This window comes from Leptodactylus fuscus, chromosome 6 (genome assembly GCF_031893055.1).
Source record: "Leptodactylus fuscus isolate aLepFus1 chromosome 6, aLepFus1.hap2, whole genome shotgun sequence".
Lineage (NCBI taxonomy): Eukaryota > Metazoa > Chordata > Amphibia > Anura > Leptodactylidae > Leptodactylus > Leptodactylus fuscus.
The window spans coordinates 91,275,037-91,288,983 of NC_134270.1; the positions used below are offsets into that span (position 1 = coordinate 91,275,037).

Genomic DNA, 13,947 nt, shown 5'->3' on the forward strand with positions numbered 1-13,947 from the left:
GCTGGCATGCTTTATGTGGATTGCCGGTTGCCAAAAACATCAAGAGCCACAGACCAAAAATGGCAATTCAATTTTCTGACCACATACAATCAATCCCACCTTATACCTTACAAAATGATCTGGTATTGAGGACAGTTTACCTCCTTGCTCCTATCATCAATTTCAGAAGAGCAAGAACAGTAAAGAGCCTGATTGCACCTAGCAAATTACGATTTCTAAATCCAAAAAAACCACTAAGAAACTCTGCCTCATCAATATTTAAATGCTGTCAGTCCATGCGACATGGTACCACCTATTTCACAAGTACAAAAATAGGGGAAACTTTATCCATACAAGAGAGATTCGACTCCAAGTCCGATTTTGTTATTGTTATGTTGGCCGCAGCATGTTACCATTTCACATTAGGATCAACAGTTACAGATCTAATGTCATAAAAGGATGCAAAAAATACAGCGTATCCCTGCACTCTGCTTCCACACATAACTGCGACTTTAAGGCATTCAAAATCATGCCAATAGACCAAATATCTAGTTTGGTACATAATAGATTCAAACAATTGTGTCGTCGCAAAATGTTTTGGGTTTTTAAATTCTCATTTCTCTAAACTGAACTTGTGACCATTTAAAAAAGTGTTTTTATAAATTCTGTATGTATTCAAAAACATAATATGACAGTGTGTGTGCATGTTATGATCTTGTTATCTCTGACCAAGAACTGGCCCCTGACTCACAACATCTCAGTCAAGTGTAAAAGAAAAACAAAAAATTAAGGTAATGAGCAGTTTGGAATAATTACATATTACTTTTTACCTTTTAAGTGTTTGTTTTTTAATCCACCAAAAAAGTTAATAAAATTTATTCTATAAATTTATAGGCAACAAAATACGGTGTCATTATATTGGGCACTGAAATGGTATATAAGATTCAAAAATTGTTATTCTCCTTCAGCACCATTTGGAAACACTTGTGGGGTCAAAATACTCACTATACCCCTAAATGAATTCTTTAAGGGGTCTAGTTTACAAAATGAGGCCATTTTGGTTTTTTTCCACTGTTGTGATGCCTCTAGGTCTCTACAAATGCGACATGGTACCTTTAAACCATTCCAGTAAAATTAGCACTCCCAAAGACAAATAGCGCTTTTTCGATTCAGAGCCCTCCTCTGTGCCCAAACAGCGTTTTTTGACCACAAATGGGGCATTTCTGTACCCAGGAGAAATTGTTTAACACAATGGGATAGTTTATTTCCTGGTAAAAGAGAAAAAAAAATATGAACATACATAAAACTGTAGAAATTATGATTTTTTTTCTAATTGGCCGACAAATTCAGATAAGTTCAAAAAACTTTGGCTTAAAAATGGTCTTTTTTTTTAATAAAAAAAAATGTCCGTTGTGCTAGTAATTGGTTAATAGGTACACCCATATGCCATTAGTAGTGTTTTGGGTGATTTCTGGGTGTCTCTCTGAGCTCCTGGCATTCTCTGCCTACTTCTCTCTCACTCCGCTACACCTCCTCCCTGTGTACCGTGCTATTCCCGCCACACAGCAATTTTGCTCTACATGATATGCCACATCAGATGTCATGCAGATGAAGGTCCCTGAGAACAAAACATTTGGATATCGAATATCCAAATGCCCTGTTTTTTTATTTTGGCTGTGTGTTTAATTTTCCTCTAGTGGAAAAAAAAAGCTTGCAGAACCCATTCAAATCAATGGGAGGCTATTTTTTTTCAGCGTGGAAAATTCCACACCAAATTCCTCACCATTTTCCTCTGTGTGAATGGACCCTGAGAGCATCTGCAAACAAGAATAACAGAAATCCAGGTGTGTAAACCTTGTGGCATCATACTCAAGAAGACTGGAGGCTGTAATTGCTGCCAAAGATTCTTCAACTAACTACATCTAAATACTTATGTCAATGCATTATTTAAATTTCTCCCTTTCAATAAATTATCAAATATTCTGTTCTCATTTTGTCAGTATAGGGTTTACCCCATGGCTACAACATAACATAATGTGAAAAAGGTGTAGACATAAATTGCTATTTGCTGCAATACTCCAAATGGTAAAAAATTGGTTATCAGATAAAAAAAAAAAAAATGAAAAAGTAAAATATGTAAAATCTATATGAATCAGAGTATTAATATGAAGAATAATAAAAAAAGATGTGTGGAACACTGTGTCCTTGATGCAGCTATACTATATCCAGTCCCTGGGATGCTGATGTTTTCACTTCTTAATAAGTGAAATGCCAATTCATTTCAGCTAGATATCATTACTGGTTGTGTAGTAGTAGCAAAACTGCAAAGCCTTTAACCCCTTCATACAAAACTATGTAGTTATGACTGGGTGTGAAGGGGTGTATGGAGAGAGCTTAGTAGCTGAGCTCTCTCCATACACGGCGGTTGCTGGCTGTATAACACAGCCAGCACCCAGCGCTAACAACTGCGATCACTGCCGACACTGATCACAGCTGTTAACACCTTAGATGCCCAGGCGCCATGGGCGCCAACCATATTATCCTTGGCTGTGTGTTCAAGTCTTTTTGTAATGGAATAAAGTTTGTTGACACTTAACATTTGGAGTGCTGAAGTATTATACTACTGTGCCCACATCTATGACTCTGTTGTATCCAGGATAACATACTTAATGTCATAGGGTGATATAAACTGCTGTTTAGGCACAGCTGGTCATAGAAGGGAAAGTGTGAGATGTATTTTCTCCTTTAACCCCTTGTCCAATGTGTTAATTTTAGGACTAAATGAACACATTGGGAAAAAAAAGTCTAAATTTCCCCTCCATATTGTTTTAATTCCAGTGAAATGCTTAAAGGGTTAATTAACTTCCCAAATGCTGATTTGAAGTATTTGAGGAGTGCAGTTTTGAAAACTGGGGTAATTTATGGGGGTTTCTAATATATAGGCCTTTAAAATCCCCTACAGAACTGACGTGGTTCCTAATATGGGTTAGGAAAATTTTCTTGTAAATCTGGAAAAAAAAAATCACTGCTACTCTTGTAAACTTTATAAAGTCCAAAATAACTTAAAGAACGATTAAGGCCGGGGTGACAAATCACGGCGTTATAAAGTAGAGGCAATTTGGATGGGATTCATGCAAATCCCATGCCCACTTTGCGGTAATCGGAGCATGTCGATTATATCTACGGAAACACCGGCCGCTTTCCCGTAGATATAATTGTAACAGAAAGTCCGCAGAGGAAAGCTCTGCGAACCTTCTGTTCAAAGCCCTGCGGGAAGAACTGCTATGGGTTGGCGCAACTGTTTCTCTTGCAGCGCTTTAACACTACGGATCGTCCCGTGGGGCCTTTGCCTAAAACATGATGCCAGTATTAATCAGAGATATAGCATATAATATTTATTAATGTATTTAGATGGTATGACTAGCTATCTGAAACACAGAGGATTTCACATTTTGAAAACTGCTAATTTTTCAAAATTTCCATCAAATTCCCATTTTTTTTTATTTTTTTATAAAATAAACACATAAAATATTGATCAATGTTTACCACTAACATGAAGCACAATGTCACAAAAAAAAGTCTCAAAATCACATGGGTAAGTTAAAGCATCTCAAAGTTATTGTCAGATAAAGTGAATGTTAATTTTGATAAATGAGGCCTGGTCATTAAGCTACTTTTAGGCCTTGACCTTAAGGGGTTAATGAAAGAAAGCTGAAACAAAGTAGTATTTCACTTAGAAGTAAAAGTATCGGAGGTCAGGGACTAAATGCAAATATACAGTGTTGGCCAAAAGTATTGGCACACCTGCAATTCTGTCAGATAATACTCATTTTCTTCCAGAAAATGATTGCAATCACAAATTCTTTGGCATTATTATCTTCATTTAATTTGTCTTCAATGGAAAACCACAAAAAGAATTGTCAAAAAGCCAAATTTGATATAATTCAACACCAAACATAAAAAAGAGGGTGGACAAAAGTATTGGCACTGTTTGAAAAATCATGTGATGCTTCTCTAATTTGTGTAATTAACAGCACCTGTTACTTACCAGAGGCACCTAACAGGTGGTGGCAATAACTAAATCACACTTGCAGCCAGTTGAAATGGATTAAAGTTGACTCAACCTCTGTCCTGTGTCCTTGTGTGTACCACATTGAGCATGGAGAAGAGAAAGAAAACCAAAGAGCTGTCTGAGGACTTGAGAAGCAAAATTGTGAATGTTCCTGTGTCTACTGTGCGCAGTGTCATCAAGAAGTTTAAAGCCCATGGCACTGTGGCTAACCTCCCTAGATGTGGACGGAAAAGAAAAATTGACGAGAGACTTCAACGCAAGATTGTGCGGATGGTGAATAAAGAACCTTGACTAACATCCAAACAAGTTCAAGCTGCCCTGCAGTCCGAGGGTACAACAGTGTCAACCCGTACTATCCGTCGGCGTCTGAATGAAAAGGGACTGTATGGTAGGATACCCAGGAAGACCCCACTTCTTACCCAGAGACATAAAAAAGCCAGGCTGGAGTTTTCCAAAACTTACCTGAGAAAGCCAAAAACATTTTGGAAGAATGTTCTCTGGTCAGATGAGATAAAAATAGAGCTTTTTGGGAAAAGGCATCAACATAAAGTTTACAGGTAAAAAAAAAAAGGCCTTCAAAGAAAAGAACACGGTCCCTACAGTCAAACATGGTGGAGGTTCCCTGATGTTTTGGGGTTGCTTTGCTGCCTCTGGCACTGGACTGCTTGACCGTGTGCATGGCATTATGAAGTCTGAAGACTACCAACAAATTTTGCAGAATAATGTAGGGCCCAGTGTGAGAAAGCTGGGTCTCCCTCAGAGGTCATGGGTCTTCCAGCAGGACAATGACCCAAAACACACTTCAAAAGCACTAGAAAATGGTTTGAGAGAAAGCACTGGAGACTTCTGAAGTGGCCAGCAATGAGTCCAGACCTGAATCCCATAGAACACCTGTGGAGAGATCTCCTAATGGCAGTTTGGAGAAGGCACCCTTCAAATCCCAGGGACCTGGAGCAGTTTGCCAAAGAAGAATGGTCTAAAATTCCAGAAGAGCATTGTAAGAAACTCATTGATGGTTACCGGAAGCGGTTGTTCGCAGTTATTTTGTCTAAAGGTTGTGCAACCAAGTATTAGGCTGAGGGTGCCAATACTTTTGTCCTGCCCATTTTTGGAGTTTTGTGTAAAATGATCAATGATTTGACTTTTTTTCATTCTCTTTTGTGTTTTTTCATTGCAAGCAAAATAAATGAAGATATTAATACCAAAGAGTTTGTGCTTGCAATCATTCTCTGGAAGAATATGAGTATTATCTGACAGGATTGCAGGGGTGCTAATACTTTTGGCCAACACTGTAGCTGCATCTAAGTACATCATGACACCACCTTCAAAGTTAGAAAATCTCCTCAATACATTTCTAGCACTCAAGAACAATCTGAGAGGGTGGGAATTTGAGTTGAAGAGGTTAGGAATAGCCAAGTGATAATTAAAAATAATGTATGCTTTATATTTCTAAACGAAACATATGAAAAATATATAAAGATTTAGAAAAAAAAACATGAGAAATTGTGGTTTTCGTCAGTCGTCAGTATGAGGTGCAGTTTTGCAGTAGTCAGCACCACCCTCTCCTGCATAACTGACGGAACTGACTGTCATAATTGCTTTATAGATTGAAACATTACAGAATAAGATAAAGAACCTGAGAGAGGTCAGAGGTCATCTAAATAAGAAGCGGCCAGATGACTGTGACTGCAGTAAGATCAGGTATGTGTGTGCATCATATACAATACAGAGTTCACTTCGACAGATGACTATTTATAGCCATGTTTTTCTCTCTCACAGCTATCTATTTAAACACAAGAAAGGGAAGGTGAAGAGTGGGATCCCCCTCATGCATCCCTTTAAGTAACTACACTTAGTGAATACCTGAAGTATGTGTAAGTGATGTTTGATGGGCCCTAACTGTAAAACTTGTACCCAGAAAATCGCTGACAGAACACAACAAGATCTGGCTCCTGCGAGAACAGAGACGCAAAAAGAAACTGCGCAAACTGCTGAAGAGGCTGAAGAACAATGACACTTGTAGCATGCCCGGTCTCACCTGCTTCACCCACGACAATCAGCACTGGCAGACTGCCCCCTTCTGGACATGTAAGGTCTCATTACTGGGCACTGACAGTATGCTTTATCATAAGCACTAATCGCTGAATCAGTGAAGGTATGAGCGATCAACCTAGAGTTTAAGATAGGGGAGAGATTGTTTGATGCTGTGTTTAAACAGGTTTTCCAGGCTAAGAAAAAATGATGCTCTATACTTACAGTTTATCAATATCAGGTTGGGCCAAAACATGGCATCCTTATTTGATAAGTGAGTGTTGTCTGACACCTGATGCCCCCATCGATTAGCTGTTCTCATCAGCTCATATACAGAGAAAGGACCAGGAAACAGCTCTGTTTTCTGCGCAGTGGCTAAACCAGGTACTGAATTGGAGCTATTGTGCCAAATATTACAGCGCTGTCTGTTTCCTGCTCTAGTCTCTATATATCAGCTTCTGAGAACAAACACTTGATGGTTCATACTAATGGACTTAACAACTAATAGAATGATGGATACAGATGGAACTTCTCCCATTTGCATCAGTCACTGCAATGTTAAAATCAAGACTGAGGTGTTCTTCTATCTTGTTTATTGTTGTTTTAAATGGAATATAAAGTGAAAGTAACTTTACAAATCCTTATCTGTAAATGTAGGACTAGATCAGTGTGCTGGAATATTTATATTATACTGTGTCATAGCTGTGTGTCTATGTAGAAATTTTCTTATAGTTATAGGGTTTTCCATTTATGAGTGTAGTTAGTAAATAGCCTTTGAGCATTATCTGTGCTAGAGTTCCTGCATGCAATGTGCAACTACATTACAATGTGCAGCTGAATTACAATGTTCTACTACTAGGATGTCAGTGAAATTGGTGCAGTAGTTATAATGTGGAGGCTAAAAAGGAAGAACTAGTCTGCAAGTGAGAGTGCAATTGGTTGCCAGTCTGGGTCAGCTGTCATTCCCACACTTCTCATCTCTTGGGCTTGTTGTATGGATGAAAGGGATATTATGAAGGTTGCAGAAAGAAGTAGGGGTCCATAAATATGATGAGGGTCATGCTTTTTGTGCCAGATTCTAGTGTGGGTTTTCTCCATCATCTTATGCTGAACCTCCAAGCCAGAATTAAACAAGGTCTCTTTTTAGCAAGGTGCTGTTGGGTGACTAAAGATCACTGTAACGCCTTCACTAATGTAAATGTATGGAGTCCCAACCCTAGTTCTAGTTGCAAACCTTGAACACTATAGAATCTTTTTGACACTAGCAGTTGCAGTCACAGTACCAAGCACCCCACAGTGGTCTTTGATTGTTTGACAGTTTTATTTCCATAGGATTGGAACTATCATTTAAAGCTGGCTATACACATTAGATGAATGCTAGCCAAGGCTTTAATTTCAGCAACAATGGCTGACTATCTAATGTGTATGGAGGCTTCCTGAATTTGCCTCAGAAAGTAGATGCAGGGGATTTAGGAGTTAGCATGCTGTATTTGAACACTGAAAGAATATGCATGTTTGCCCAAGCTGTTTATTTGTATGGCTAACCTAAGCTTCCAGAAAGATAGCAATTCTAATCACCACAGATAACAGAGCACACAATATTCACTGCACTGCTGTCCTCTCTGAACCCTACACAGTGGGACCATTCTGTGCCTGCACCAGTGCCAACAACAACACCTATTGGTGTCTAAGAACCATCAACGAGACCCACAACTTTCTGTTCTGTGAATTTGCCACCGGCTTCCTGGAGTATTTTGACCTCAAGACAGACCCATACCAGGTAATTAGTGCTATCTTTGGGGATCATGTGGCAAGTAATTAGCTGTCTGAACTGGGTTTCATGTGCTTGTTATAGGAGGGTGACAGGTATTGTCCTGTTTGCAATCTGGCTGAATTGTCCTGGACACTGTTCTCTTGCAGTTGATTAATGCTGTGAATACTCTGGACCGGGATGTTCTCAATCAGTTACATGTTCAGCTGATGGAGCTGCGCAGCTGTAGGGGCTCCAGGCAGTGCAACCCCCGCGCACGCAACATGGAGTTTGGTACGTTATCTATAGAGTACTTCAACTGCTAGAATAATTGGCTAAAAGCTGGGAGGAGTGGGGTCTTTTTTCCTTTTTTTTTATTGGGGCAATTATTTGTTGATGGCTTTTATGTAGCAGCTGCCTTATTGTGCTGCTGCAGAAATTTGTAGTCTCCCAATAGTTACACGCTTATAGTTTACTGGGCTTTTCTGTACTACTTTGATAAGCGGTGCTGGTTTTGTGTGCATGGATTTCTGGAATGTTTGTGCCAATTAATGTCTGGCCACATATGAGACTACAACTTTTTATTCTTTCTCTTTTAATTGCAGGTCTAAAGGATGAAAGTTTCGAACAGTACAAGTAAGTGTTATCCTATGTGAAGGATCAGTGGCTGTAACAATTTTCTCTTTGTTTTTATAGATCTACATCTAAATGCATCTTGTAAAATTATAAAACTCCGCAAGGGGCCATTCACAATGGTGAGGAATTGGTGTGGAATATCACCGTTGAAAAAAAAAAAGTCTCCAATTGACTTCAATGAAGTCAATGGGAGGCTTTTTTTTCAGCTCTGAATCTGACGTGAATTCCACACCAAATTTAGTGCCATTTTCCTTCGTGTGAATGCACTCTGAAGTCAATGGGAGGCTTTTTTCTCAGTGCTGAAATTCAACACCAAATTCCTCACCATTTTCCTCTGTGTGAATGGACCCTTAAGCTGTTTCAGTCTCCTGTATAGAAAGCTAATAACTGCCATTACACAGCTTGTAGGGGATATCATCCAGCTTTCTACATACCATAAATGACTCTACTGTTCAAACACATGCCATTGTTGAGTTATAGTCTATATTGCCCTTAAAATTCTAGGAAAGCCATAAGATTGTAAAAACCTAGTTTAAAGATGATCCAGATTTAAATTCCATGGTCAGCCACTGTAATAAACTCAGGCAGACTGAAAGTGTGCCTATCTAAAGTTTACACTGTATTATTAGTCTATTATTAAAACTGCCCTTATGTTCACATCATCAGACAAATCTGGTGCAGTTGAAGATTGTCTAGTCTGAATTTGTCTAAAACTTAGATGTTACTGCCCCACTAAGTAGCACTTTTTCACAGAACAGAATGACAATTGGGCTAAAAATTCATGCACATCTGCAGCAGAAATCCATGTCAGTTCTCTAGTAAAATAGAGAAAAGGGTACGGTGGCACTGCGGCAAGCCAAAAAATAAACGTCTATATATATATATATATATATATATATATATATATATATATATATATATATATATATCAAGGAACACCAATCATCATCTAGGCATTTAGCGTATATGGGGAGGAATAAACAGGATATACCTGTATATGCCTTTAGACAGGAGGTGCTCATGCCCAGAAAAAAAGCATTTGATGTAGTAACAATGAAATAGAAAAAAAGAATGGGGGCACTCGCCAAGGCACTTGTTTTCATAAAATGGTATCTTTATTCCATAAACTTAAAAACATCAGGAGAGAATGACAGCAAAACAGGGCGAAAAAAAGGCAACAGCTGTTTCGCGTTTATAGCGCTTTTTCAAGCCAGGTAGGTGTCCATCAAAAGGTTTGACATTTGCAGGTATATATAGTAGAACAAAACAAAAGAGAAGCCAATCGGGTTACTCAAATGACATCACATGAGGTAAGTATGCTCCTCCTATAGATTCAATATACATCCAAAACTAAGGAGTAATCATTAGGGGGCTCCACATTTTAATTCCAAGAAAAACTAAAATTAGCTTCAAAATTACAATTTCTAAACATAAAAGGAAGCAAGAGAGTACATTTTTTTATATACAAATTGAAAAGAACACATTTTCGAATACTTCATTACCTCAAAGGGGATGTTTTTAAGTTTATGGAATAAAGATACCATTTTATGAAAACAAGTGCCTTGGTGATGGTGAGTGTCCCCATTCTTTTTTTCTATTTCATTGTTACTACATCTCTTGTAAAATACACATTAGATCTGCCCATTAGAGGTGGCCACTCAGCATCTGTTACCTCTGTGCTGTGCTTTGCTGCAACTAAAGTTTACATGTCACTTTGTGCCTCTGCTTTCATGTTGACGATGGCTCATTTTTTTTCTCTTTCATTTTCTTTTGTGCTTTAAATCTGTGTTTGAAATCAGACGACTTCAGCGTCGAAAGTGGCCAAGAACAAAAAGCCCATCATCTAAACCCATGTGAGTTTGCTTGGTGTAATGTGTATCAATCCCATGTAACCTATAATCTATTAGGATTTTCCATCAGCAGGGGGGCAGGTCTGTAGCCTCATGCTCTACTGTAAAGTGGGGGGGGTAATAGATAGCAGTTAATCTATAGTGTTGAGTTGTACTCTTTATGGCTCTTAAACTCATTTCTGGGATTGGATGGTGACATGGGAGCCCATTCCTAATATTTTGCTGCCTTTCCTATCAGTATTGTATTAGGGAATTGTTATTTGTGCATAGTTTCTTTTCCACTACTGCAACAGTTAGGTTGCATGCTCACATTACAGCAGCCACACACTTGGCTGCCAGTGATAGAATAACTATACTCTATAATCGAGAAACCATTGGTGGCCATATATAACTAGGGTTTTGGATGCATTTGGCTACTGCAACACGAGCATGTACCCTTTATGTTAACCTGTAGCATCATAAATATTGTTTAAGGTCATCAAGTTATCTGTTGGAATTGTTACTGATAGAGCGCTCCAAATGCCCCCCTTCTCTTCATAGGGCCCCTTCACACAGCGTAAGCGTGCCGCTCATTTAGACACGTGTCCGAGCGCAGCGCTTCAAAACAGAGCCCATTGATTTCAATGGGAAGCGTGCATATATGCCAATATACGTGCGCTTCCCATTGAAATCAATGGGCTCTGTTTTGAAGCGCCGCACTCGGACACGTGTATATGTGTCTAAATGGGCGGTGCGCTTATGCCGTGTGAAGGGGCCCTTATAGATGGAGGATTACAGATAACATTTCGGTATTTAAATATGGCAGCTATATTAAACAGCGGAGACCCAGCAGTAATGTCCGCCATCAGTGCCCAAACTGACAGTGTGCATTCCCCTTGAGATTTTCCTGGTGGGCCATGGGTACCACCATTGTGGGGAGGACCGCTGGCCCCTGAAAGCCTATTGATGGCTCCCAGGCTTGACTGGCATACAGCTTGCAGCTTGTAAAACAAGTGCCACAATTTTACAATGCTTTGCAATATATTATCATTGCAGTGCTAGTATTAGTGATCAGATCCACTGGGTTCAAGACCTCTAAGGGGTCTAATAATTACAGTAAAAAAAAAATACAAAAAAAAAAAAAAATTGAACCACCACACCTCACTTTCCATAGAACACATATAAAAAAGCAAAAAAAATAAATAAAGTGAAACACATACACATTAGGTGTCTCTATGTCCGAAAACGCCCGGTCTACGAACATATAAAAAACAATGAACGCCATAGTGGTGGTAAAAAAAAAAAAAAAAAATAAACCAAATTTTTTTTGCTGTTTCACCTCCCATAAAGTCGTTGATGGGAAAAAAAAAAAAAAAAGCAATAGACATTCCCCAAATTGGTATATCTGAAAAGTACAACTGGCACTACAAAAGACATCTTAAGCATCCTCATACACAGAAATATATATATAAAAAAAAAGTTACAGGTTTTAGGATATGACGGCTCACAAGAAATTTATTTTATTTTTTTTTGCATAGTTTTGGTATAGAAATTTGGTATTCCTGGAATTGGACTGAACAATAGAATATGGGTGATATGTTAATTTGGCTGCACAGTGAATGACAGTTGTAAGAAAGTTGCAAAAACAAAGTTTTCTCCAATTCCACCCAATTGTTAGTTTTATTGCAGCTTGCCAGTACATCGTACGGAATAGTAAATGGTACCATTATAGTACCATTGTAAAGTACAATTTTCCCACAAACAATAAGCTTATATAGCTCTGTTAATGGGGGAAAAAAAAAAAAAAGTTATGGGAAGAGGTTAAAGTGACTGTATACCAATATACAATAATCAAGGATAAAGCATATAGAACTTTAAAAAAAAAAAAACATAATAAAGTGATAATACCCACTCATTTATCAAACTGTACTCTATAATCAAGCAAGCAATGTACCGTATATACTCGAGTATAAGCCGACCCAAATATAAGCCGACCCCCCTAATTTTACCACAAAAAACTGGGAAAACTTATTGACTCGAGTATAAGCCTAGGGGGAAATGCAGCAGCTACTGGAAAATTTCTAAAATTAAAATGGTCGGAGTTTTTGGGTGCAGTAGATGCTGGGTGCTGGGGTAGGGGAGGGGGTGTTTTGGTTGTCTGTCTGCCCCTTCCCTGAGCTTGAGGACTGGGGTTTTTTCTCCCCCCCTTGGAATTCAGTCTGGCTGAATATAGGGAATCTGCAGTGCTCCTATTAACCCCTTCCCGACAGAACAGGAGCACTGCAGATCCCCTATATTCAGTAGACCGGGCACTGTCAGACACAGGATACCTAATGTGAATGTGTTTCACAGTCATTTTCTACTTTGTATGTATTCTAGGGAAAGGAATGATTTAGAACTTTTATTTTTTTAAAGTCTTCCTTTGTTTTCTTTTGCACTATTTTATGGGAGATTCTATACATTAATATTGTGGCTGGTCATAGACCCCCCTCCTTAAAAAAAAAAAAAAAAAAAAAAAAAAAAAAAAAAAAAATTATTTTTTTTTTTTTTGCTGACTCGAGTATAAGCCGAGGGGGGTTTTTTCAGCACAAAAACTGGGCTGAAAAATTCGGCTTATACTCGAGTATACACGGTAATATTTGATGAAGTGCAATAATACATAAATATAATGTTGTCATTGTGAAGAAAAATTGGATTTGTAGCTTTGTATCCGATAATCAGAGCCTCACTTCCAACACATGTATGATATTGTTATAAACCTAAAATGACCTGTTATTCATGTCGAACATTGTCTTCTTGCTGCCTGTATGCATAGTATTGTGATTCTCTAAGCTGTGACCTTATCTGTTCTGTGTCCTGCAGAGACCAATTGTGGGAGGGTTGGGAAGGTTAACCCTCACCTGAATGACTCTCCTAATAAACTTGAAGCATTGTTAACACTTGAAGATGTTCTTCAGGATTCCTGGACTGTGCACCTTGTGATTAAATAGTCTGTGGAGAACACCTGATGAATCACCCTCCGGAAGTGCAGATTCCACTCTAAAAACTCCACTTTTGCACCAATATTTTTTATTTTAAGAACACTCCCCTATACATTTCTGCAGTTGGGGTGGAATCTTACAAGTAATATAGAATTGTGCCTCCACCATCAAGAGTGATACGTGACCATTTTGCACAAGGCTGTAGTGAATTATAATACTTTGGAGGGGGGTGGGGGAGAGCATATTCTAGGAGTAAATCCCATAACATGGGCAAAAGTTTGTTAAAAAAAAAAAAAAAATGTTAGCGCATGGCTGTGACATGCGAAAAGTGACAGTATCAAAAGCAAAAAGATGTAATCTATGATTTATGATTAATTCTTGATACATAATAAAGTTTCATAACTGATTTTCACCCAGTGATTTGTACAGATGCTGCTCTGTGACTGAGGATATTACACAATAAGGCACATGCTAAATGATGCCTGCAGTGCAAAGAATGTAGATTTTTGCTTTATATGTAACACATAATTTTAATCTGATATGTATCTCTAAATGTAACTGCTAGTACAGAGACACTGTGTATTTGTGATTATCATTCTCCCCTTCCTTATATTACCCATTTTTCCCTTCCCAAAATTCTAACAGGGGACATCTTGTCCCATCCTTATT

At 38.4% G+C, this 13,947-nt stretch overlaps 1 protein-coding gene across 3 annotated transcripts in view; it reads left to right on the top strand.

Annotated features, from left to right (window-relative positions):
• The window catches only part of SULF2 (sulfatase 2), a 131,766-nt gene extending 118,082 nt beyond the window's left edge, over positions 1-13,684 (top strand). For all 3 annotated transcript variants that reach the window (XM_075276776.1, XM_075276777.1, XM_075276778.1), the window contains 8 exons: positions 5,658-5,752; positions 5,831-5,893; positions 5,970-6,139; positions 7,720-7,862; positions 8,003-8,126; positions 8,438-8,468; positions 10,268-10,321; positions 13,160-13,684. In XM_075276776.1, coding sequence (XP_075132877.1) covers positions 5,658-5,752; positions 5,831-5,893; positions 5,970-6,139; positions 7,720-7,862; positions 8,003-8,126; positions 8,438-8,468; positions 10,268-10,321; positions 13,160-13,190 — 711 coding nt within the window. In that variant the 3' untranslated portion in view covers positions 13,191-13,684. The remainder of the gene's footprint in view (positions 1-5,657; positions 5,753-5,830; positions 5,894-5,969; positions 6,140-7,719; positions 7,863-8,002; positions 8,127-8,437; positions 8,469-10,267; positions 10,322-13,159) is intronic.
• Positions 13,685-13,947: the final 263 nt, after the last annotated feature.